The sequence below is a fragment of the Cavia porcellus genome, unplaced genomic scaffold (genome assembly GCF_034190915.1).
Source record: "Cavia porcellus strain 051 isolate PalLab524CR breed Dunkin Hartley unplaced genomic scaffold, mCavPor4.1 scaffold_15, whole genome shotgun sequence".
NCBI classification, from domain to species: Eukaryota; Metazoa; Chordata; class Mammalia; order Rodentia; family Caviidae; genus Cavia; species Cavia porcellus.
Genome location: NW_026947498.1, coordinates 72,764,556 through 72,791,091, shown reverse-complemented (window position 1 = coordinate 72,791,091; position 26,536 = coordinate 72,764,556). Strand labels below are relative to the sequence as shown.

The following is a 26,536-nucleotide window of genomic DNA, read 5'->3' as shown; positions in this document are numbered from 1 at the left end:
TGGTAAATCTGAGCCCAGCCTGGACAACTCACAGTTAAAAATAGATATTGAGGGCTAGAAATATAGCTTAGCATGGTGGTCCTGGTTTCAGTCTCTGGCACAACACACACACACACACTGAAAATAAAAGACCCAAACCCCAAATAATAAGTGGAAACAGGACACTATTAGAAAAAATGCAAACATGCTTTAAGTCTTTTTTAAATGCTCAATTTCATTCATAATGCCATTTCTCACCAACCTGACCCCTCCCCCCCCCAAAAAAAAACAATGGAAAAACTAAAACCTGTTAAAATTCTGTGTTACCAAGTCTGTGGAACAACAGGCACCCTCATGTATCACTGATAGGAATCTAGCTTTGGTGTGATTACTGTAGGGAGGCATTTGGCAATATTTGACTAAACCAGCTATAAATATATGATCTAGTAATTCCAGTGGGAAACTGCATGAAGACACTCCAACATACAGAACAACATGTTTATTTGTGACTGTTATGCCCAATATGTCGTAACAGATGTGGTCTATTTTAGCATAGTGCTGCCAAACTGAGCATGTGACAGACACCAGTAGTCCCAGGAATGGGGAGGCTGAGACAGGAGGATTGCCGAAGGAAATTCAAGGCCAGCCTGGACTACACAGTGAATTCAAGGCAGCCTGAACTATATAGCAAGGCCTTCTAATAAAATAAAACAAAACATGCAAACAAATCTAATATGTCAACTTCACTGGATTAAAAAATGCACAGTAGGGGCTGGGGGTTAAGCTCAGTGGCGTAAGTGCCTGCTTGGCAAGTGCAAGACTGTGAGTTCAATCCCTGGTACCAAAAAATCAAAACAACAAACAACAGCAAAACACATGATAGATTAATAAAGAAAGTATGCTCCTTGGTATGTCCACATGGGTCACAGAGGTGTGGCACTGAGGTCAATGACTGCTTTCTTTCTTCTCTCTCTCTCTAGCACTGTTCTTTTGCCCTGCTTCCCAGCCCCCATGAACTAACCAGGTTTGCTCCACTATTCCCTTCCTCAAGGTGTTTCTGCACAGGAGTCTACACCATGAATTGACTCTCCCGAAACTATGAGCTGAATTGAACTGTCTCTCCTTTTAGTTGTGGATGTTGGATGCTGTGTTTCAGCAACAAGAAAGCTAATACAGAAAATTGGTACCAGAATGTGACCACTGCTGTGACTGTGCCTGACCATGTGGTTTAGAAGCCATTAGAACTGATTTGTGGGAGGAGTTTGGAAATGTTTGGAGATACAGCCTGAGATTGCAATAAGCAGAGTTCAACAGATGATTCTAGTCAGCGTTCAGAAGGTTGTGATAGGACCAAAATGGGACCAGAGATCAGAATATTGCTAGTGATGTGGACAGTACCGGCTGGGTTCATAAGGTTTCAGGTGAGAATGAGGAGTCTGTTGAAAACTTCTCTAGAGAACATGTTTGTTTGAAATTGGTGAAGAATTTATCTACCTTTTGCCCATGATCTAAGCCATTATGTAGACTGATGGATATGGCAGAGGAAATTTCAAGGCAGCCCACTATGCAGGTTGCAACATAGGTACTTCTAGCTGTTTTCACCATATTACAGTGAGAATCAGGAGCACAAAAAGCACAGCTGAATGAAGCTTGAATGGAAAATATGTGCCTGTAAAGTTGGTGCAAAGGTAAGTGTGGATGTAGAAACAATTATCATTAAAGGAAACCAAGTACTTTGCCTCAGGACAATGGAAAAGATGACTTGAAGACATCCGAGGAATCACAAGACCTAGCCATCAACAGGCCCCAAAGTACAAACACATGAGCTTTTGCCCTGAGAAGAGCTCCAGGGAGTCCAGCTTCTTCAGTGTTGCCCAGGAAAGTGTTTCCTAAGTTCATCCATCCAGCCACTCAGAAGCCATGACCCAAGGGAGCCCAGAGACTTTTCCCACTGATGGCAGGCTGTGTCCTCTGTGTGACGCTGGGTTTGGGGGCACATAGAATGCAAGGGTTATGAGGTCTAGAGCCTTCCATTCCAATTTTAGAAGCCCAGAGAGGCCAGACAATGTGTCTGTAAGAGGACAGTGCATGAGGTTGTGAGAATGAAGCTGCAAGTGCAGTGGAGACCTCAGAAAGTTGGAGAGACCATGAATGTGGCATGTTTCATGAGGAAAGTCACAGGAAGTGAGTAGGAACAGCCCAGGAGAGAGGCTGGGTGGCTGTAGCAAGCAGTGCCAGAAGGATGGGGCTGCCCAAGCCTGGTGAGGTTCACCTCGCACCACAGCCTCCTCCAGATGCTGGACTCAGAGCTCCAGGATTTAATGTTTGCCATGCTGGTCTTCAGTTTGGCTTTTTATTCCCTGTTCTTTTTTGGAATGGGAATTTTTACCCTGTGCCATTTTGGCTTATAGCTAAGAGTTTGCCTTGAATCTAGACTTTAAACTTTTTAGCAATACTGGAATTGTTAAAGCTTTGTTGCCTCTTAGAAATGGACTAGATGCGTTTTGCATAATGACCATTTTAGAGCTGGGACAGGACTTTACCATTTATACATAAAACATCCCCTAAAAGTCTCAGGTGTTTGAACGATGACTGCATCGTTGGCGTATGCTCTTCAGTGGAGTAGTCACTGATGGGCTCATCACTGACTTGTTATTTGGAGGTGGGGCGAGGTTGGAAGAGGCAGGTCACCAAGTACATGACCTGGAGGAGTATCTCTGTCACCACTTCCACCTCTCTGACTCTCTGCTTCCTGGCCACCATTATATAAGTAGCTTTCCTACTCCAGGGTCTTGCACCCATACAATTTTGTTTTGGAAGCCCATTGGCTGTGAAATGAACTTCCCAAAACTGAGTCAAAATAAACTTCTCCTTTTAAGTTGCAATTGTCAGGTATTTTGTCTCAGTGATGGGAAAGTTGACTAATATAACATTATACAAGTTTAGTGTGAAATTATTAATAACAAACATTTGGAAAAATATATTTATTAGCACAGGATAGTTTCAATAGATGACAGTGTGTCCACACTTAGATGTGTGATATCACCCTTTTACTGTATTTCTGGTTATCTGTAGTTCTGGAGATTCAGCACAGGGCCTTTGTATGGAGCTACATCCTCAGCCTTTCTACATCTTTAAAGTTTTGAGACGGGGTTTTATTGTTGGGAGCCAGAAATTGACCCAGAGATGACCCTATCAGAAAACAAAGAGCGTGGGGGTCAACCAATTGAAGAACTTGCTACAACCCAGAAAAACACGAAGCCCTGAGACAATCCAAGCAATGGGTTGCTAGGCAGAGGGGCTGAAATTGGTATCATCTTTCCCAGTATATAAACAAACATGCTGCATTGGTTGAGCAGTACCTTTCCTCCCATCAGGAGGGCAAGGGCCCCACCTGACCCCTGCTTTGTCTCTTCTTTTTTTCATCTTCTCGTGGTCCTTAACCCCAAGAACCTCCCAGGAACCTCAGGAGCCGCATGGGTCATGCCATTTCACTATGTCACTAAGTTGCCTAGGCTGGGCTTGAACTTATGATCCTCCTGTCTTAGCCTCCCAGAGTGCTGAGATATTTTGGGGTTTAATTTACCAGCACCATGTTAAAGATTTTTGCATGTAAGTTCACAAGGATTTTAGTTTTTTAAAAAATACTGTCTTCATGTGAGAAAAAATGATACTGGTTTCCTAAAATATTTGTTCATTAAATGTTTGATTGGACTTATCAATAACCACTTTAATAAAACCATTTCTTTGTGGGAATTTTAACTTACAAATTCAATTTACTTGACTCTTCAGATTTTGTATGGATTTTATAATGTATATCTTTCCTAAATCTTCCCTTTTAACTTGTCAAATTTATCAGTATAAAATTGATCAGAACTACTATGATTTGGAAGTGTCCCCCAAAGACTCATGTATTGAAGTGTTCTGTGACAGCTGGTGAGCCTTTGGGAGGCAGGGCCCACGTGGGGGTCTTAGGTCATTGTGTGTGTGGCCTAGGAGAGGAGCCTAGGATGCTGGTCTCTCTTTGTCTCTTTCTTTACTTTCTGGTTGCCATGAAGTAAGCAGCTTTCTCTTTGCATGGAGCTACATCCTCAGCCTTTCTCCCACTCGCCATGTGCTCCCACTCTGATGCACTTTGCTGTACATCAGGCCTAAAGCAAGAAGGTCAAGTGACCATGGACCGCAACCTCTGAAACCATGAGCTAAATTAACGTTGATTTATCTCAGGTATTTTGTTCCAGTGACAAAAAGTTGACTATCAGAATAATTATCCCTTAATTGTCTCCCACTGTATTTTACTTGAGGTTTAACTCTCCTTTTCCTAGTTTTTCAAGGTGGGAATTTAAATTGTTGACTTCTAATATAAGCATTTAACATTATCTATTGCTTGTATTCACAATTGTAACTATATTTCTTTTTTTTTTTTTTTGTCTTTTTATCGGTACCAGGGATCGAACTCACGACTGCCTGCTTTCAAGGCAGGCGCTTATGCCGCTGAGCTAAACCCCCAGCCCCGTAACTATATTTCTTTTCTTTACTTTTTTTTTTTTTTTTGGTACCAACACCTCTCAGGGATTCCACCTTGTCAGGTACCTCATTTACCCGCTCTGTGTCCCTCTGCTTCTTCTAGCACAGATGTCGGCCCATGCAGCTCTCATTGCTATTAGTAGTTTGTCTCCCTTTGCTTCTATTTTGGAGGAAAACCTGGATTTTTGTGAATGTCTTTAGATTTTCTGTTTTTTCCATGTAGTTGCACAATATTTTCATGTGAGGTTCTAAATGATTCAAATATTGTGAAGCCAATGTCCTAGCCACCACCTTTTCAGAATCTGATGGAAGTTTTAAGAGTCAGCACGTAGTATACCACGCTCTCTTCCCTGTCTCTCCAGTAGGAGCAGTATGATTCAAACTGCACCTCTCAGCAGGGTCTGTGGCATTCTCCTGCGATCCCTGGTGAGGCAGGAGGATCTCAAGTTCCAGCTCAACCAGGGAAACTTAGCAACTTAATGGGACCTTCTCTCAAAATAAAAATAAAAAAAGGGCTGGGGATGTAGCTCAGTGCAAAGACCTTGGCCTCAACCCCCAGCATTGCACAGGTGTGTGCGCGCGCACACACACACACACACACACACACACACACACAAAGTGGTCCTTTTAACCTATTTGAGTCCCTGAGTTATCATGACTAGAGCTTGCTTGGTGGCTGATAACGGACATACAGTGTAGGGTGAGTGAAAAGTTTTATTGTTTTAAGCCATTTAAGGTCTGGAGTTTTTCCATTAGCATAGCATAACCTATTATTTTTCCAGAGTGTTACCTACTATTTCTTACAGAGTGTTACCTTTCTACCTGAGCCAATTCATTTAGTTGACCTGAAGGTAGCCACCATTAATACAGGGTGATAACAGGGTGCTAGGCAGAAGGAGAGGGGCAAGGCGAAGAAATAAAGCAACGTGAGACTGATGTCTAGGACATAAAAAACAGATACCTTATTTTGGGTGTGGGGGGGGACTATGTTGCCAAAGAAGCCACACACCATCTCACCATGAAGCGTGCACTGTACCCCAGTGTGGTACTGCTGTACCTAAATTACCCACAATAGCAAGTCTAGCCACGGCCTCTTACAGTCAAGCTTCTGTTTTCTGAAGCACGGTCTTCAAAATAATGCTAAAAATTCTGATTTCCTTAAGAGCATACTTTAGGGACTGGGTGTGTTCGAGTTATACCTCAGTGTGACTCAAGGCCCTGAATTTGGTCTTTTGACTAAACTTTTTCTTTCCTTTTTGCCTTTAACATTTTTTTTTTTGTCTTTTTCCTTTTTTTAAAATCGGTACCAGGGATCCAACTCACGACAGCCTGCTTGCAAGGCAGGTGCTTATGCCGCTGAGCTAAATCCCAAGCCCCTCCTTTTTGCCTTTAAGCTTCCAGTTACCACTCGAAATCAGAGGAAGTGTCTAGTGCTTCTGACCTTTTAAAGAACAGCAAACCGAGGCCAAATTTTCTTTTCAGATACTCATCATTACCTTGCTCATATTTGCTTGTTGGAGTTGTGGACAAAAGGGTAGAGACGGAGGCTAATCTCATGAGCTCAACATTATGGATTTCAGATCTGCAAGAGAGCCAGGACAGACAGACTCCGGCATTGGAGATGGAGGGCATGAGGCCTCTATGGCAGAAACAACCTTAACATGTTTGAAGAACAGAAAGCCGTGTGCGGCAGGTAAGATGACAGAGGTAAAACGGGCTGATGACACAGAGCTTTCTTGGTCAGCGTAAGGAGATCCAAGGGGAGAATTTCAAGCAAGAGTACATTAGTCCTCCCTATGCATGGGGGTACTGCCCAAAACCCCCAGTGGATACCTGAAACCTCGGATAACACCAAACTCGAGTTTAATGCATTTCCATCTTAAAGCATATCAACAGGGGCTGGGGTTTTAGCTCAGCGGCATAAGCGCCTGCCTTGCAAGCAGGCAGTCGTGAATTCGATCCCTGGTACAGATAAAAATGGAAAAGACAAAAAAAAAAAAAAAAAAAGCATATCAACATTGGGGCCATAATTTTTGCAACTTGAGGTCTGACTGCAAAATTAGAACAAATTTCTTTTTTCTTCTTCACAATTTCACTGAAAGTTTTGCTTTCACTGTAGATGTCAGCAATTTCTCTATACATCCCTCTCCTTTTCATATTAAGTCGAGAATATTCACCCCTTTTACAGACAGTGCATAGCTTCTCTTTGGCCATCGATTTTCCAGCATCATCAGTTGTCAAGCAGGTAGCTGGATACACAAATTCAGAAAGGTCAGCACAGTATACACAGACATGCTGGCCAACGTGGACCCCTCTGAGCCCTTACTGTGCCACCTGACTAGTGTGGAATAGAAGCACGAGCTGATCTAGTTTTTGGCACATGGATTATACTTGCTTCTTCCAGAATGGAGCAGGCAATGACATACCTTGTGCATGCTCTGGGCTTGGCCTTCCTACCACTGCAGGGCCTCCTGTGGGATTCCCAAACACCGTATTACACATAGCCAAGGCATCCTGCCAACAGTACTGCTGCTTGCCACACTAGTACCCTCCTGTGCTATAAAATAAGGCCCAGATAATGGAACACTGGTAAGGGGTGTTGCAAGGAGGGGCCATCATTTTCTACATAGGATTTTCCAGAAGCACAGAGACCCTTGGAGACTCAGAAATTTTGGGTGATAGTGACTCCAAGGTGGAGTCCTTGGGGTGTTTCTGTTGCTTTGGAGTCTGACCCCAATTTCCACTTCTCCAGGAAATATACAGTCCACTTTAGATACCGCCTAGGTTTCCATCATTAAAAACCCCTAAATCAGGCGGGATAGGGTATAACGCAGTGGGAAAGGAGTGGAGCACGCTACACTGGGTTCAACCCAAGGCGCACTTCGCTTTCCCGATGAGGTCGCCTCAGGCTCCTGCAGCCTCATCCCTTCGCGGCGATGCGATAGCCCGCTTTAGCTGGGAGGCCTACCGCGACCTCCCCGAGCCCCGCCGGGAAGAGGAGAGGGAGGAATCGGGGTGAGCTGCTGCTTCGGCACGCAGGGTTCAAAGCCTGCTCCCCGGGGCCTTTGTGCGCGTGGCGTGGGGGACTGTGTGTCCCTTCTGAGAAGTTAACTTCTCTCTGCCAATTAATCGGCGCATTAATAACGGCACGATTCGCTCACTCCTCCTGGGAATTGGGAAACAGCCGGCTCTGGCCGGAGTCCGGGTGCCGTCCACCCTCCGAGGTCCGCCTGGCGCGCTGGGGGCGTGACTGGAAGGTGCAGCGCGGGACGCCCCGGTGGGACGGCCGCGGAGCCCCCGCGAGGCAGGGCGCGATCCGCGCAGCGTCCCGGCGCCCGGCGCCCGGCTTCGGGTACGCGCGCCTCCCGGGGGCGCAGCTGGGGGCGGGGCCTCGGCCTCCGTGTTGTTGTTGTTCTGCGGCCCCGCCCCGAGGGGGGGCGCGGACCACGCGGCCGGAGGGCCCGCCTCCCCTCCCCCTCCCGCCCAGCTCGCCCGCCTCTTTGTATCCAACATCCGGGTTTCCCCGCTGGCTCGGATCCGCGGCCGCCGCTCAGGAGCCATTTTGGACTCGGTTCAGCTCCCCTCCCCCCACCCCTCCCCCCGTTCATGGCCCCACCGGACTCGGCCCCTGCGCCCGGGGCCCGGGCCCAGCCCCGCTGCGCTATGCCTGGGTCGGGCGCGCCCCGGCCTGCGCCCCGCCGCTGTCGCCCCCCGGCCCCAGCGTCGCCCCGCAGCCCGGGCCGCAGTCTGCGTCGCCCGCAGCAGCCCTGAGCCGGAGCCCGCACGCTGCCCGGGGACGGAGGCGCAGGAAGCGCGCGCCGACCGAGACCGGAGGAGGGAGCGGGAAGGAGAGCGCCGCCGCGGGCCCTGCGCTCCTCCGGGCGCCGCGCGGCCCTGCCCTGGGGCTCGGTGTGCGCGGGGCGGCGCAGCGGAACATGACGGCGCCCTGGGCGGCCCTCGCCCTCCTTTGGGGATCGCTGTGCGCTGGTGAGCACCGGGCGCGGCGTGGGGAGGGTGCCGCGCGGTGTTTACCAACAAAGGGCGGGCCCGCGGCCTCGTCGCCGCGCCACCTGCCCAGCTTGCACCTCCCCGGGCGGGGAGTGGGGCGCGCGCGGGTCTCCGGGACCAAGCTCGTCCGTGCTGTCGTCTGCGGGATTCGGGTTTGCCGAGGCGCCCCGCGATGAGGGCCGGGCCCCGGGGCGTCGGGGTCGGGGTTCGGGCTGCGCGGATGCGTGGAACCGGGAGAAAGAGTGAGAAGCCAAACCTGGGGAAGGCAGCCAAGCGGAGCGGGCAGATGTAATGGGGGCGGCGGGACTGGGGCAGCCGTGGCCGGGGAGGGTTGCGCGCCCTTTCACTAGGGGTTGCGACGCGAAGGGGCGGCTTCACCGCCGGACGATCCCCTGCCTCATCCCGCCAGGCTGCCCCGCGCGCGGTGCACGGTCGGTTCTGGCACCAGGCTGCCACCTGCGCCTGCTTTTCTTGCTGTGGGCCCCCGATGAAAAGTGCGCTTATCTAGCGGGGTCGCTTTGTTTGGGGCAAACTGGGAGGGGAGCGGGTTAAGAAGGAAAACCAACAGGTCTCCGTGCGCCCGGCCTCCCAGAGGCACGTGGCTGGCGTGGGTGACCCGCCTTCAGCTCGGCAGCCCCAGCCTTTGGGTCGCAGCGCTCGTGACTGTCGAGTTGGGGAGATGGGTACTTGCGGCTGGATACTCACGGAGTTGCGCGCCGGGAAAGCGCTTTCCCCTCTCAACCTGAAGCACCTATTTCCCTCTCCTAGTGTGCTGGGGCTTGCCCAAGCCAGGTGGGCGCGCGGAAACTAGGTCTGGGTTGTCCCGAGAAATGGGGAGCCCGGCCTTGAAGCTCCAGTAAAAGTTCGGGGCAGTGGAGGCGGCTAGTGCCCGACTGCTGGGCGTTGGGTCCAGTGCGTCTTTGTTCCCAACCCCCATTACACAGGCAGTGCGGGTCCCTGCAGCCCGAGGTGGCTGCTGCACGGAGCCTGGGAAACCCGTGAGGGGCGGGGCTGGGCGTGTAGAGGAGGGGCTGGGATCCCCAAGCGGTGGCGGGCGGGCGGGTGGGTGGAGGAGCCGGGGATGTCCGCTGCGTCTCCACTCCTGTCTCCGCTCGCTTCTTGGGCCAGTTGGTGAGACTGTCCTTTTATGTTGCTAGTGACGGGGAAACTCGGAGCCCATGTGCAGGCACCAGGACTGGGACAACTCCTTTGGTACTTGGGCGCCGTGTGGGAAGGGACCGGACGTCGTGGCTCTTTTGGAGCCACTTCTGAGTGGTGGAGGCAAAGCTGTGTTCAGGTTGAACATTTTGTTTCTTTCTAGTCTCCTGCCTTTAAAGTGCTGCTGTTGAGAGACGTTTTTCTCCACCCAAAACAGGGCTTGTAGGGAGGCAGTTGTAGGCTGCCCTGAAGCCATGCGTGGCCTGTCTGGCTCTCTGGAGGCCACCTGAGCTCCAAATTCTGGGTCAGTCTGGACTCTTAAGCCCTGTTAGGATCCTTCACAGGACTGATCAGGCCTCAGATGTGGGATGGGGGACCACTTCCCACCCTCATCTAGTGGCTGGTCTCATCTTGCTCATTAAGTATAATAAGCAGGGTGGGTTAGAGCCCTGGGGCCATGTTTCTTGTTTCTTCTCACCCCTTGGGCAGAGCTGAGCACAGTAGTTATCTGGTTAGGGGACAGTTGAAGTCAGACTCCCAGGCCTGTCTCCTGCCGGGGAGGAAGTGGAATCAGTGGATTTTTTCTTGTGGTCACTCAGACCATTACTGTGGTTGGCTGCTGCCCTGCCCCAAGAGGAACTATGGGAAGAACTGGCCTGGGTCCAGGCTGGGGCAGAGCTGGCCCTCCTGTTTCTTTGGCTTTACAGTGGGTTTAACTTAATCCTCCTGGTTGGCCGTTTATGTTACTCCCACTCCCTGAGCACACACTGTTTTGGTAGAAGGGAGATGTAGACCAGTGCTGCACGACAGAAACGTAGGATCAGCCATGTGTAGTACATGTAAGTTAAAATTTTCTAGTACTTATGTTGTAAAAAGAATAGCTGTACTTTTTTAAATTTTAATTTTAATTATTTTCTTGAGATGGGGTCTTTCTATGTGGTTCAGGCTGGCCTTGTTCTCAATGGACAGCCCAGGCTGCCCTTGATCTCAATGACTGTCCTCCTGCCTCAGCCTCTCGAGCCCTGGGATCAGGTGTACATTGCCACAACTGTCAGGAATAATTGTATTTTTATTTATTTATTTATTTATTTATTTATTTATTTATTTTTAGGTCCCACAAATCGAACTGAGGACCTTGTGTTTGCCAGGCAGACACTTATGCCGCTAAGCTATATTCCCAGCCCTAGCTGCATTTTAATCTTCTGTGGCTGCCCTAATAAATAATCAGACCGGCAGACTTTAACAGCAATAGTGTATTTTCTCGTAGTTCTGGAGACCAGAAGTCAGGGTACTGGCATGGTCTGGCAAGGATTCTCTTCCTTGTTTGCAGACTGCTGTCTCAGGAAAGTCAGGTGGAGGGAGCTCTCACTCTCTTTTTTATAGGGGCACTAATCTCACCACAAGGGCCCCCCTCTCACGAGCTAATCTACCTCTGATTACTTCCTGAGAGCCCCATTTTTAAATACTATTATGCTGTGGCTTAGGGCTTTCACATATGAGTGTGAGGAGAACAGACTTTTTCATAATGAGGTGAAATTAATTATGACAGATAATACTGTTTACTTTTAAAACAGTTGATGAGACATTTGACGTTTTTCTGTCTTCAAAATCTTGTATTTACACTTATAGAACATTTTATTTCCTACTTTTTGCATTTTAGTTATTCTGATCAAAGTTGGCTGGCATCTCCTGTAATTTACTGCATAGGCCCAGAAGGTATTTATGTTGTAAATTAGTGGTTGATCACTTTTGAAGTTGTTTGTGGTCTATGTGGACCAGTGTCCTTGGCTCTACTTTGCAGTGGACAGCCTACATACTCTATCCTGCAAGAGCTCCTGACAACATTCTCTTACTTGGAGTTCAGAGTAGAGGGCTTGTGGGGACAGGGCGGAGCAGAATCCTGCATGGAACGTCAGGAGCTTTTGGCTGGGGCGAATCCCATCAAGTTGTGACTGACTTCCTGAGCTCTCCTCATAAGCTAGCTGTTCTTTGACACAAAGATGTGTCCTGTGCGCTTCCTCAGAGGGGGAGGGTGGTGTGACCTTCCACCTTCTGGTCCAGTGTAGTGCTAGTTGCCAAGGGCACAGACTGTAGGGCTGTGGGCCATTGGTGGGAGGGCATCCTGTGCTACTTGCCTTCTGCGTATCAGGCACTCACGGCCGTCTTGCTGACGGGTTGCTCTTTAGGAAGAGTGTGTACTCACTGCTGCTCTTAGAGGCCCTTCCAAAATGTAAGGCATTCACTTATCTTCTCCAGTGCTGCCTCGGTAAAATTGTGAAATCCAAACCCCATGGTACCTATGTGGGTTTCTATAGTATACTCATCTGTGAGTCTTTTTGGGCAGCAGCACTCCCCAAAGCTCCTGGATCTGCCCTGGAATGTCACTGAGGAACAGTCTGCAGGTGCTCAGTGAAGAGCGTGCATCTGAACCTGAATCTAGAACTTATGTCACAGGCCCCTCTGGAGTCCAAAGAAAGCTGTTATCCTTCCTCCAAGAAGTATAAATCAGTATCTGTATATTCATGTGCACACTTTTTAAAAAAATTGAAACAGGGTCTCACTAAGTTGCTAAGGTATTGGAGCTGGGGTTGAATTTGTGGTCCTCCTGCCTCAGGCTCCCAGAGTGTTAGGATTATAGGTATGCACCACCACACTAGGCTGCATACCATACTGTTTTCTATAGTGATTGGAGCTCTCCTTTTGAAGTACTGGCTGTTCTATATGTAACAGTCATCTTGAAGGGCAACTTGGGTCTACATTGGGCTTTTCCTGCCTCTATTTACCGAGTTTTGGCACTGAACATGTCCTCTCCTTTACTTCTGCACATGTGGCTCTGCCTGTTACTCATATCCCAGACCTGGTCTCTTCCAGAAGGCCACGGGTGTCTATCCATTTAACCCCCTGCTGGGAGCTCCAAGAAGTATAGTTGGGGACCAAGGGGAGTCAAGTTGGATGATTAGACCCGTGCCCAGGTACTGACCTGTCCCCTTGGGCAGGGATCTGAGGACCTGAGGGTAGGAACAGTACTTTTGAAAGTGACTGAATGCACAGCCCTGAAGGAGAAGTCTCCTTCTAGACAGTTCTCAGCCCTTGACGCTGTTGACCATTTGGGTCTGGTGATTCTTGGTTGTGTGGTGTAGAGTGGTAATGGTGGTGTTGATCTCTGCTTCAGAGATGTCTAACAGCATCCCCAGTTTCTACCCACTTACTCCAGCAGCTCCTCTCAGGACAGCTGAAAATAACTGCAAGACCTTGTTAAGAGTCCCTGGAGGAGGTGGGGCAAAGTCACACTTAGGTTGAGGACCAGGGGTCTGGAGTGCTCTTGTGCTTTTAAAGAGGCAGACAGTTGTGAGAGGTGGGAATGACCGCTCTGAGTACACATCCATCTCCTTCCTCCCCTCAGATGTAGGGTTGGAGGTTACGTTTCCCTCGTATGCAGAAGACTGTTGCCAAACCTCTGTTCAGTGTGAGTTTGGTTCAGAATTAGTGGTTTGGGTACACTGCTTGCTACTGAGGAGAATGCTGTCCTTGAGTGTGCCCAGAAGTGGTTCGGGTTTCAGGGAGGCGGCTGTTGTGGGTGGCCGGGCAGCCTGCCTGTCGGCTCCCGCCCACCTGGTCTGCCCGTTGCCTTGAGCCTGGCACTCATGCCTCTTCCTCCCGCACACATAAAATGTCAGGAAGTGCCTGTTGTCCGGGCCTCTCCGCCTGCTTGGCACCCCTCTCTGCTCACCTGGGAACGCCACGAGCTGAGCTGAGGCTACCCCTGTCTGCTGAGAGGAGCGCTGGGACAGGACACAGGCATGCCTGTTCCCCCGAGTGGGCCTGCTGGGTGGCACTCTGAGGAGCCACAGCAGCTGTGGGCCTGGAGCTCCCAAGCTGGGGACACCAGGGCAGGGGGGCAGCCTCCCCCCAAAGGTATGGGCACAAGTCTCCCTTCTCCTCAGGGTGTGGTGGCTGGCTTGGAATCCAGGGGCAGGCCCAGACTTCCTCCTCTGGACCTGGGGAGATGCGGTGGGCGGCACTGCCTGAGTGGGTGCCAGCACTGGAGGCCTTGATGGACACAGCTCATCTCTGCGGAGGCCTGTGGAGTGGGCTTGGCGGGCCAGCAGAGCTCATGGTTTCCTCACATTTGTGTTCTACTCCCTGGTCTCTGCTGGCTGTGCTGGGCTGGCTTTTTAGGAGCCTCCTGTCTGAACTTCATGAGCCTCGGCTTGCTGGGCTGGGAGCTGGTGACAGCGGGGCTTTAGGATGGGTGGGAAGTTGCCGTGAACTCAGTGCTAAGTGCTCTGCGTGAAGTGCATGCTGGCTGAAGGCTTCCTAGTGTGGTCTCTTTTGGAGTCTTTGCCCAGAAGGCTGTTGTGTTCCTAGAATTCTTTTTGTTTCCCTTACCTCCCACTCCACCACAGTTTTTTTTATTTCAGATACTTACCCCTGTCCTGGGCTTCCTTTTTGGTCTTTCATTGCTGCTGGACTCGGGTGCATCTGAGCCCCACCGGTGCCCGCTCCTTGTAGTCTTGGCAGGTTGTTCCTGGAGTATAGGTTATTGGGTGAAGAGACGCTGCTGCCTTCTTCTGAGTCTGTCTGTGAAGGTTGTCAGCAGTATCGCTGCCTAAGCTAGTGGTAGGTCCTGGAAAGGAACCAGGAGCAGGCTGGGACTGTTTGGGGCCGGCCGTGCCTCCTCCTTGGCCCACGACCAGTCGCGGCCTCCTTCCTGGTTCTGGACAGCCCATGATTCCCCTGGTTAGCCCGGTCTCACTGTGCACCGACACGTGCCTTTTTCAGGTCCTCCGGGAATGGCAGCTCCAGTGGGGTGTTCTCATTCGTGGACACGTGCCTGCCGCAAGCCGCTGTGGAAAGGAAGCTTGCCCTCCTGGGCAGATCTGTGACCCGTTACCCAGGGGAATGTTCTCTGGAGGGGCCTACCCTGCTGCGCAGTGGGCTTCTCCCTGGTTAGTTTCTGTGCTGGAGCCAAGGTGTTTTGTGAGGCAAGTTCCTACTCCTTTTTGCAAACGTGTTCCTCAGCAGACTATTTCAGTTCCACTCTGACAACCAAGGAGGCTAAAATTAGTTCTGGGGAAAGAAAAGGAAGGCTGGTTGGAAACCCAAGCCTTTGGCTGGAAGATGGAGGAGGGTGCTTCTCCAGGTTTGTGGCCGAACATTTTGGAGGATGTGAGCAGACCAGCTGTTGTCTGTCCATCTGAGCAGAGGGAGGGATTTGCCTCCCAGACCCAAACCAATTGAAACCGGAGGCTGCCTGCGAAGCGGTCTCTGGAACGCTAATGCCAGGGTGTTTTTCCTGCGGCTTGCGCGGTAGTGCGGTGGGTTTTCAGGTATGAGGGCGTGCTGTGTAATGTTCAGTGTCTCCAACAGCCCTTCCCTCCCTCCGAAGTGAAGCCTGACAGTGATTGATTCAGAAAAGGTGGGTGAATTCTCAGAGCCCTGGGCTGGCAGCCAGCGGTTAAGAAGGCCTTATTTTATGTACTTTTGGAGAGTTTTCTTGTCACCTAAATTGTAAGTGGGATTAAAAAGGGACCCTGTGGCGTAGGCCCCAGAAGCTTCTTGGCTCCTGGATCAAACTGCTCTCTGGCTTAGAAACTAGATGGCCAGAGGGTTTGAGAGGTGAATTCTAGTTTTTCTTCCCACCTCCTCGTCCCTCCTGTGGCCCCTCTGCCTGAGGGTGTGTCCTGAAGGGTCATGTGAGAGTGAAAGGGCTAGGGAACGTGTTCCTGCCTCCCCTGCCTGAAAAACTTCCCACCCAGGTCTCCCCTTCCCAGAGTATCACCCTGTTAGCCTTCCTGGGGTATAGTTGCGGAGTAGAACTCATATTGGCCCTACTTTTTTTTCCTTCCCATTTTGTTTTATTTTAGTTGTACAGATAATACAGACATACTCAGTTAGAGAAATTTAGCTGTTACAGATAAAACAAGAGTCTCTTTTAGCTGTCCCCCATCTGAGTGCCCCTCCTAAAGTAAACCTTTTAAGGTTGGGGTATACCTTTCCAGACATTTTTAGCCATGCATCCATAGGAACTAAGAGAAATAGAGATTTTTTTGTTTTCTCTTTTTATCTCTAAATGGTATCACTCTTTCTTAGGCATTTAATTGAAGTATAAAATACATATAGAATAGTGTAATTATGGCTGGGTGTAGCTCAGTCGTAGAACATATGGTTAGCCTATGTGAGGCTGGGTTTTGATTCCTAGCACCCAAAACAAAAAGAATAGTGTAATTATTGTAAGTGGCTGCTTCATGAATTTTCACCAACTGAATGCATCATGTAATTAGCATCCAAGTCAAGAATTAGAAATTAAAAAAAAAAAAGAATCAGAAACTTACCTGTGTTTTTCCCCCACTACTACCTCCAACCTTTCAAACAAGAAGGTAGAATTCAGGGGCCCAGGCATACTAAGCACAAGCTCAACCTCTGAGCCACATCTCTGCCTCCAAACCCCGAAATCACTACCCCTGCCTTCCGGGATAACTACTTTCCTGACTTCCAGTAATTTAAATTAGTTTTTCCATTTTATATGAATGTGACTGTTTTGTGTCCATCTTTTGTTCACAGCGTGTCATTTTCACCTAATTGTTGCATGTCATGTCTTTAAACTCATCCATAATATGAATATACTTTGAGCCGGGTGTTTTTTACTCATGACTGTGCTTGCAAGGCAGGCACTTACACCACTGAGCTAAATCCCCGTTGGTTTTTTTTTTTTTTTTTTTTTTTGAGAGTGGTGTTTTTTGAAACAGGGTTTCTTTGGCATCTAATGATTCTGCCTCAAGTACTTGAACTAATTCTTTTTTTTGAATTGGAAACTGAACTCAGGACCTCATACTTGCAAGGCAGGTGCCTGTCGCTGAGCTATATCCTTAGCCCAAGCTCAAATTTGTGATCTTCCTGCCTCTGCCTCCCGGAGTGCTGGAATTACAGTCATGAGCTACCACACCCAGTTCCTTTGCCCCTTTAAAATGTTTTGAAGCAGGGTCTTGCTAAGTTGCCCAGGCTGGCCTTGAATTTGTGATGCTCCTGCCTCAGCCACCTGGGTAGCTGGGATTTAGATGTATGCCACCATGCCCTGAGAGTGCGTTATATTTGACAAAGTCTTGGTGTGTTGAGAGTTTCATTTCACAGTGGTAATAATGGTAGTAGATAGTGTTTCTCATGATGGGGGCAGGCTTAAATTCCTGTCCCTGGCTGAGTGACTGTCTTGTTCCCTTGGACAACCCTTTGTTCGGCAGGATTGGCTGAAGAATAGGAACCTGGTTAGGGATGACTTGTTCTCCAAAGCTTCTGTTGATTCAGCAAGCTCTCTGATCTTTGAGTACTCTTGCACTGGGAATCCTGTGTAAGCTCATTTGTCAGGTTTTGCCCGTGAGTTTGAATGATACTAGATTTGTGGAAATGTTTCTAGCTGAGTGTGTCACATTGTACAGGAATGTATACTACATGTGCCTTTCTTGCCTAGATTTCCATAAAGGAGTACTAGGTGGCTCAGACTACAGGAACTTATTTTCTCATGGTGCTGGGGCTGGAGGTCCAAGGTCAAGATGCTGGCGGGATTGGTTTTTTGGTAGGGTATCTTCTTGACTTCCTTCTTGCTGTGTCCTTATGTGACCTTTTTTCTGTGAGTGTACAGGGTCTCTTCCTCTTCTAAGGGTGCCAGTCCTACTGGATTAGAGACCTGACTCTGTGATCTCATTTAGCCTTAATTACCTCCTGTCCTTGAATATAATCACATTGGAGGGTAGGTCCTTGATCTCAATTTTGACAGGACACAATTCAGTCCTTAACAGTATGAAACAATGACGGTAGTTGAAAGTAAATTCTTTTCCTCTGGAGTTATGTTTTGGGATGGAATTTACTTTTCTGGGCTTTGCCCTGGAGTCTCTGTTCTTAATTTTTTTTTTTTTTTTTTTTTTTTTTTGGTCTTTTTCCTTTTTATCGGTACCAGGGATCGAACTCACGACCGCACACTTGCAAGGAAGGCAGTTATGCCGCTGAGCTAAATCCCCAGGTCCCCCTCCTTTTTTTCTCTGGTACCATGGATCGAACTTGTGACCTCACGCTTGCCAGGCAAACACTTAAGTCTCTGAGCTAAGTCCCTAGCCTGCGAGTCTCTGTTCTTGTTTAAAACTCTCCATAAGCAATCATATAGTATATTCTGTGAGCTCAGTTTCTGTGAATGTATCAGTGTCATACCCTTGGCGTTGGACATATTATGGTCCTAAAACTTATGTGGAAGCTGAGTAAACATAGTAGACATAACTTTCCGTTCTGATAATCAGGACCAGCCCTCTTTCTGAAGGCAACTGGACAAAATAAAGAGAATATCTCGGGTTGGAGGCATACAGCTGAGAAGGTAGACTTACCAGGTCAGAATCTGTGTGAGAACAAAGGCCCAGGTTGGTGACTTTGGGTCCCCAATCATTCCCTGGGGAGAGTTGAGAGATGAACAAGCATTGTAGTAGATGGTCTTGTGGGGCTAGGAAGACAGAATGAAGGCTGGGTATACCTAACCCCTCCTTTTAATTTGAAACTCCTCCTAGGGAACTAGGGGAACCCCAAGCAGAAAAGCAGCCTTATTATTGGGTTAAAATATTTTGGGATAAAATATTTTGGGATTAGTGGTATCTTTCCTGCTTGCTAGAAACACATGTAGACTTTCTGATAGATTTATCCTAAGCCTCAGCTTTATTTCTGCAAACAATTTTATTACTGAACAAAGCAGGTCAGAACAAAATAATGCAAGCAACACAGGATTTCAAAATAAGACATCAGGAAATCAACAGTGGTTAACATAATGTCTCTTGTTTTCTTCGAAATAATTGTCCATATCTTCATACACAATGAAAAAAATAGTATAAAACCATTCAAAACAGAAGAATGAAAGCATTACAGGCCTTCAAAACCAGACAGTAGAAAGATCAACAGTTACTATAATGTCTCTTGTTCTCTTCAAAATAGCTGTCCACACCTTCACACAATGAAATTAAATAATACAAAACAGACTAAAACCAATATAAACCAAGAATAAAAGCATTACTGGACTTCACAAGATGATAGGAAAGATACCTCTTTTTCTTCAAAGTATCTGTTCATTTCATCATGTGTCATAAGATCAGTTCTCATGAACTGTTTATAGATTCTACACGTGAATGAGTCTTAACATGTATTTCTATCCTTTCTATATTAGAGGGGGAAACAAAACAAAGCAAGACAAAACAAAACATATTCCTATAAACACATGAAATGAAAAAGACATAAAAGATCGTTGTACAAGGAGTTCTACCATAGTTCCTGTGCTGTCTCTTGTTATCTTCAATAGAATTGGCTATATCATGAGACACAGTATAATTGAATATATCAGTACATAACAGTATTAATAAAAACACAACTTTGTATAAGACTTCAAAAGCAGACAGCTATCAAACCAGAATGTATATCATAATGAGTCTTGTTATCTTCAGTGTAGTTGCTTACACTCTCAGACTTGATACTGTCAATCATACCACTTTTGAATAAAATCTGTTGATACCAACAGCAATCAAACCAGATTTAACTAAGATCAGTCATGATAAAACAGTATGAGTCATACAGGACTCCAGATTAAGAAAATAGGAAATTAAAGATGATTACTGTGCTATATCCTGATGTTTTTGGGATAGCTGTCTATGCCTTCAAATCTAATGCAAGTAGACAAACTGGGACAGAATAAAATCTATCTAAGCAGAGTGGTGTTAGTAATGTGGGTTTTAAATCCTGATACACTATTAACAATATCTTCTGCCATGTTTTTTAAGACTCTCTCTCCCCTTTCACTTCCCCAGGGTACACTACATTTTTTTGGGTCTGACTAAGACCCTTGGTTTTAAATTGGGTGGGTGGGGGATGGGGCAACCTGCTATTTACCTAAGTGTTTCCGAACCTTCTCTGTCCTGGACTTGACCTCTAATTGTACTCCTTGACATTTAAAGTCTGTCTTTCCAACCTATCCACAAATACTGGTCTAGTTGCCCCTATTACTCTCTGGTTCTCTATCACATAGAGCATTGTTTTCTCATATTTGATTTTCAGTCCGTGTACTCTTTTTCATCTTAATATTTCCTATAAATAGCATATCGATGGACCCTACCTCCTGAGTTACTCTACATGTGATTCTCTTTTTTTTTTTAATTTAGTGTATCAAGGCCATCTATGCTAGAGATTATAACCAAGCTTGTCTGGGTCATTTCTGTTAGGCTCTTTTTTTTTGCCATCAGTTGTCTGCTTATCTTCATTCTGTTTTCTGCTCCAGTCATTGAGGCCTCTCTGCCACTGTTTCTGGAATCCTAGTACTTTTCTCTCTCTCTCTAGAATGCCCTGCAATATTCTCTGTAGAGTTGGATTGTTGGTTGTGAATTTCTCAAGTTCCTCTTTGTCTTGGAAGCATCTTGTTTCTCCATGAATTTCTAGAGGTAGATTTTCAGGGTATATCAATCTGGGCTGGAGGTTATTTTCTTTCAGGGTTTGGAATATTTTGCTCCAGGCTCTTCTTGACTTGATGGTTTGTGTGAGGAAGTCTGCTGTTATTCTGATGGGCCTTCCTTTATAGGTTATCTGTTTCTTGTGTCTAATAGCTTTTAATGTTCTGTTCTTATATTGAATTTCTGGGTTCTTGATTATTATATGCCTGGGTGTAGCTCTGTTTTGGTTGTAGGTGCCAGAATTCTGTATGCCTCATATATCAGAATATCATTTCCTTTTCCTGTGTTTGGGAAGTCTTCCTTAAGTATTTCTGTGAATAACCTTTGTAGTTCCTTTGTTTGTACCCCTGCTTCTTCACATTCTTTATTCTCAAGTTATAGATCCTTTTGTTGTCTTCTAGCCTTTGTATTGTTACTGCTTGTTTCCTTGTTATTTTTAAAAAGTTTTCCCTTTCATATCCCATATTGCAAACCTGTCCTTCAGTTTGGATAATGTATCCAAAATAAGTTTCTGTCAGGCAGATTTGCCATCTTTCCATAGAGCTTTTAATTTCCTGGTAATCTCTTTGAATCTGCTTCATGTATTCTATATTTTCTTTATATTCTTCATCAAATGGTTCTCTCCTTTGTTTGAGTTCCTCCCTTCTTCCGTCTGTGTCTGCGTCTGCTTGAGGGATGCTTAGCATCTTTCATTAATCTTCTTCTATCTTGCTTTCCTTGGCTAAATATTTCCCTTTTGAACTGTCTATGAGCTCCCAAAGGTATCTCTTTATGTCCACTGGTGCCGTGTCTGATACTGCTTGCTTGCTGTCCCCATTCTCCTTTGTATTTACCTGTCCTGGGTCAGTGTTGTCAGGGTTGGGACCTGGGGACTTTTTGGTATTGCTTCCTCTTTCCATCTTTTTGTTTGTTTGTTTGTTTCTTCCAGGAAGCCCAGTTTCTTCCTTTATTGGTTACAGTTCTGAAGCATGCTGGCTAGGTGACCCTTCCCACTGCATTGTGCTAGTGAGTTGCAATCAGGGGCAGCGTGTGCTGGCCCCTTCCTCCAGGTCAGTCAAGCTGCTGAGCCCTGCACTGTATTACTTTGTGCCGCCTCCACTCCCAGGTCAGTCAAACTTCTGAGGCCTTCACTGCCTTAGTGTGCGCTGCCGCCATAGGGAATTGGTTTTGGATAACCTATTGGGTCTCAGCCAGGTTACGTGACCCAGGCCTAGCTTACTCCACCAGTCCCGTTCAGGAAGGAAAAACTGACTGAAGTCACTGCTGCCCCTTGTACTTGCCAGTCCGGCCCGACCCCAGAATGTCATCCGCTGGAGCCCCCCTTCTGTGGAATGGCTCCACTCCTGTCACTCATCACAGGTCGATGCAGGCTCCCCGCCAGCTCAGCTCTCCATTCGGCTGGCCGACCCCTGACCTCAGTGTGACTGTGCCTCCAGTGAGTCGAAGCGGCGGGTCCTCGGACAGTTTGGTATATCACCCTCTGCAGTAGGAGCATTGAACCTTCAGCTGTTCCAATAGTAGCACCAGGACTGTGTGTTTGATTGGTTCTTCTCACCTTAGTTTCTTCTTGGGACGAGAGAATTCCTCTTCCTCTGTTCGGGACTCCCCATGCTGCATTATGTTGAATTTTAAGTTGACTGTCTCACCGAGCCTCTGTAGCCAGCTGTTACCTATCTGCCATCTTTGCCCCACCCCTTGGTAGGCACATAATTAAGGTTGTTATTTGGTATAGTTATCTTCAAAAGAGTTACTCAGATTGCCAGATATAAACATGCAAAGTGATCTAATTCTATGAATGTTAATTGTTTTGTTCCATGAAGTAATAGAATTAGTAGCATAATCATCTTAGCTATTTTAAGTATGTATATACAAACTTATATATTTTCTCTTTCTTTTCTCCTTTTCCCTGAGTTATTTTTCCCCTTTGAGCAGTTTCTTACCTTTCCCAATATTTATTGATGATTTTGTATATTTTTTACTCTTTCAGTTTCTTACATTAGGGAGACAATATGGTATTTACACATGTGAGTTTGATTTATTTCACTTATGAGTATGGTCTCAAGTCACATCCATTTACCTATAAAAGCCTCAGTGTGATCCTTCTTTATAGCTGAGTAGTACTCCATGTATAAAATACCACATCTTTTTTTTTTTTTTTTAAATCTATTTCTCAGTTGATGGTCGTTTTGGGTTGTTTCCAAGATCTGGCTATTACAAATTGTGCTGCTATAAACATGGGTGCACATATATCACTGTGATATAATGTTTCTGTTCTTCTGGGAATATGCCCAGAAGTGGAATAGCTGGGTCAAATGGGACTTCCAGTCTCAGCTTTTTTTTTTTTTTTTAACTTTTTATTGGTACCAGGGATCGAACTCATGACCGCCTGCTTGCAAGGCAGGTGCTTATGCCGCTGAGCTAAATCCCCAGCCCCCAGTCTCAGCTTTTTGAGGAAACTCCAGACTGATTTCCTTAGTAGTTGTACCAGTGAACATACTTTCCAGCAGTGCAAAAGAGTTTGTTTTTCACCTCAGCCTCTCCAGCGTTTGTTGGTGATGTTTTTCTAGATCTTGGCCATTCTTTCTGGAGTGAGGTGGAATCTCTGTGTGGTTTTAATTTGCATTTTTAAAATAACCAATGATACTGAACTTTTTTCATGTATTTATTTGCCATTTGTACTTTTCCAGCTTAGAAGTGTGTATTCATCTCAGATGCCCATGTTTGGATTGGATCTTTGAATTTCAGGGGTCTGATTTTTTAAAAAATTCTTTGTATATGCTAGATAGAAGTCCTTTGTCTGAGAGACAGTTGACTAAGATTTTTTCCCAATTCATGGGATTTCTTTTCAGTCTGTTGGAGATTTCTTTCTTTCTTTCTTTTTTTTTTTTTTTTGGTACCGGAGATTAAACTCACGAGCGTGCACTTGCAAGGCAGGCGCTTATGCCGTGAGCTAAATCCCTGGCGGGTATTTCTTTTGACATGTAAAAACTTATATTTACTAGACGAGATCCCAGTTATTGATTCTGGCAATTATTTACAGTGTGGTTTGATTTTTGTTCATGAATTCTCTGCCTATCCCTGTGTTTTCAAGATTTCTACCTCCTTTGTCTTCCAGAAGATTTTAGGGTTTCTCAGTAAATATTTAGGTCTTTGATCCATTTTGACCTTAGTCTAGTTAGTGCATGGTGATAGGCATGGATCTAGTTTTAGTTTTTGGCATATGGAAAGCTAGTTTTTCCAGCAGCACTAACTAAACGTACAATTTCTTTCTTTCTTTGTTTTTTTTTGGGGGGGGGGGTATCGAACTCATGATCTTGTGCTTGCCAGGCAGGCGTTTACGCCACTGAGCTAAACCCTGGACTAAAAGTATAATTTCAAGTTAGAGATTGTGATGCCTCCTGCCTTGCCTTTGTTGCCAAGAATTGCCTTTTCTATTCTAGGCCTCTTATGGTTCCAGATGAGTTTTAGGAATGATTTCTCTAAATCTGTGAGGTATGCTAGTGGTATTTTGATTGGAATTGCATTAAATCTGTATAACAGTTTTGGGAGAATGGGCATTTTATAATGTTTGTTCTTCCTGTCCATGAAGAAGGAATGTCTTTTCATTTTCTGAGATCGTCTTCAATTTCTCTTTTCTAAGTATTGTAATTTTTACTGACTAGATCTTTTACTTCTTTTGTTAAATTGATTTCTAAGTATTTCAGTTTTTTGGAAGCTATTGTGAAGGGTGTGGCCTCTCTTGTTTCTCTCAGTGAGTTTGTTGTTTGTGTAGAGGAATGCTATTGATTTTTGAGTGTTGACTTTGTACCCAGCTATATTACTGAATTAGGTTACTATACCTTCTTTCAGTGAAGTTTTGAGGTCATCTACAAATAATAACTTCTTTTTTTCCTATCCTTATTCCTTTTATTTCTCACCTGTCTAATTTCTCTGGCTAATACTTCCAGCACTGTTTGAATAAGAGTGGTGATAATGAATATCTTCGTCTTGTTCCTGATTTTAGAGTAAAAGCTTTCTGTTTTTGACCATTTAATATGATGCTGTTGATTGGTTTGTCATAGATGGCTTTTATCAGATTGAGGTAAAGGCCATATAGTCCAATTTTCTGTAGGGTTCTTATCATGAATGAAGATTGGAGCTGATCAAAAGCATTTTCTACATCTGTTGAAATGATCATGTGATTATTATCTTTGGCTCTATTACCATTTTTTTTTTTTCCGGAGCTGGAACTCACGACCTCACACTTGCTGCTGAGCTAAATCCCTGGGTTTTCATGGTGTGTTACATTTATTGATTTGCATATGTTGAACCATCTCTGTATGTCTGGGATGAATCCCACTTGGTCATGATGTGTAATCTTCTTGATGATTTGCGCATTCTGTTTGCCTGTATTTTGCTGAGAATTTTTTCATCTATATTTATTAGGAAGATATACCTGTGGTTCTCATTTTTGGTTAGGTCTTTCTCTGGTTTTGGTATTAGGGTAATACTTGCTTCCAGGGAAGGTTAGGGAGAATTGCTTCCCTTTCGGTTTCCTGGAAGTGTTTGAGGAGTGTCAGCATTAGGTCTTGAATTTCTTGTAAAATTCAGCAGTGAATCCATCAGGACCTGGGCTTTTATTTGTTGGTAACATTTTAATTACATCTTCAATTTCATTAATTGAAATTGAATTATTTTGCAGTTTTACATCTTCTTGTAAATCCAGCTTTGGTAATTCATATGTTTCTAGGAATCTGTCCATTTCTTCTGTGTTACTAAACCTATGATAGTAAAGTTTTTTGAAGTAGGTATTGATGATCTGTATTTCTACAGGGTCTGTAGTGATTGTACCCTTTTCATTCCTTATTGCTTGAATTTGAGTTTTTTCTTTCCTTTTTAAAATAAGGTTGGCTAGAGGCTTATCAATTTTATTTATTCTTTTAAAAAACCAACTCTTTGATTCGTTAATTGTTTTCTTAGTCTCTATTGCATTAATTTTTGCTCTGATCTTTATAATTTCCTCCCTTCTTTTGGCTTTGGGCTTGACTTGCTCTTCTTTTTCTAGATGTTTGAGGTGTAGCATCAAATTGTTTATTTGTCTTCATTCTGTTTGCCTAATGTGGGAATTCACTGCTGTAAATTACCCTCTGAGGACTGCTTTCATTGCATCTCACAGGTTCCAGAAGTTTTATTTGTATTTTCATTTGGTTGTAGATACCGTTTAATTTCTTCTGTGACCCATTGATTGTTCAGGAGTGTATTACTTAATTTCCATGTGTTTATGGAGTTTTGCAGTTTCTTTGGTCATTAATCCCTAATTTCATGGCAGTATGATCCAATAATATGCATGAGATAATTTCAGTTCTTTTGCATTTAGTTAAGCATGTTCTGTGGGCTAGTATATGATCTATTTTAGAGAATGTCCCATGTGAAGCTGAGAAGAATGTATATTCTGATGTTGGGTGGAACACTGTACATGTCTACTAAGTCCATTTGTTCACAAGTTTGATTCAGATCTGTTACTTGCTGTTTTTTTTTTTTTGTCTAGTTGGTCTGTCTCTTTGTGTCAGTGGGTGTTAAAGGTCTCCCGTTAAAATTGTGTCATTGCTTATTTGGTTTTATTTTCTATTAATATTTGTTTTATATGGTTGGGTGTTCCCAGCTATATAAAACATGTATGTATTGGGTGTGTATATATTTAAGATTGTTATCTCTTCTTCTTGAAGTTTTCCCGTAACTAGTATGTTGTGATCTTCTTTATCTCTTGTGATTATTCTTGGTTTGAAGTTCATATTAATTGTCTGCAAACAGAATAGCTAACCCTGCTTTTTTGGGGGGGGAGGGTCCTGTTACATGAGGTATTGTTTTCCATCCTGACTTTCAGTAGATGAATTTCCTTTTGGGTTAAATGGGTTTCTTGTATACAGCATATGGTTGGATGTTCTTTCTTGATCCATTCTGCTAGTCTTTCTTTTAATTGGTGAATTGAGCCCATTTACATTAATGGTTATAACTGATATATATTGGCGTATTTTTGTCATGTTATCTTTCTGCTGTTGTCTCTTTACCTTTCCTCTCTGTTTAATTGTTTACCTTGCTTAGTGTTTTTTTCTGGTGTTCTTGGAGATGTAGTTGTTTTTATTTCTATCTAGAATAATTTTCAGTATTCTTTGCAAAATTGGTTTGGTGATCATGAAGTTCTTCAGCTGTTCTTTGTCATGGAAGTATCTTATTTCTCCATCAGTTTTGAAGGACGGTTTTGCAGGGTACATCAGTGGGGGTTGGAAGTCTTTTTCCTTTAGCATATGAAATACTTCACTCCATGCTCTTCTTGACTTCATTGTTTGTGTTGAGAAGTCTGCTGTGATTCTGATAAGCTTTTCTTTATAGGTGTTGTGTCTCATGTAACAGCTTTTAATATT

At 45.3% G+C, this 26,536-nt stretch overlaps 1 protein-coding gene across 1 annotated transcript in view; it reads left to right on the top strand.

Moving 5' to 3' along the window:
• Positions 1 to 8,079: 8,079 nt before the first annotated feature.
• Acvr2b (activin A receptor type 2B) overlaps positions 8,080 to 26,536 on the top strand; it is a 51,008-nt gene continuing 32,551 nt past the window's right edge. The window contains exon 1 of the mRNA XM_003464100.5: positions 8,080 to 8,493. Within this exon, the coding sequence (XP_003464148.1) occupies positions 8,442 to 8,493 (52 nt within the window). The 5' untranslated portion in view covers positions 8,080 to 8,441. The remainder of the gene's footprint in view (positions 8,494 to 26,536) is intronic.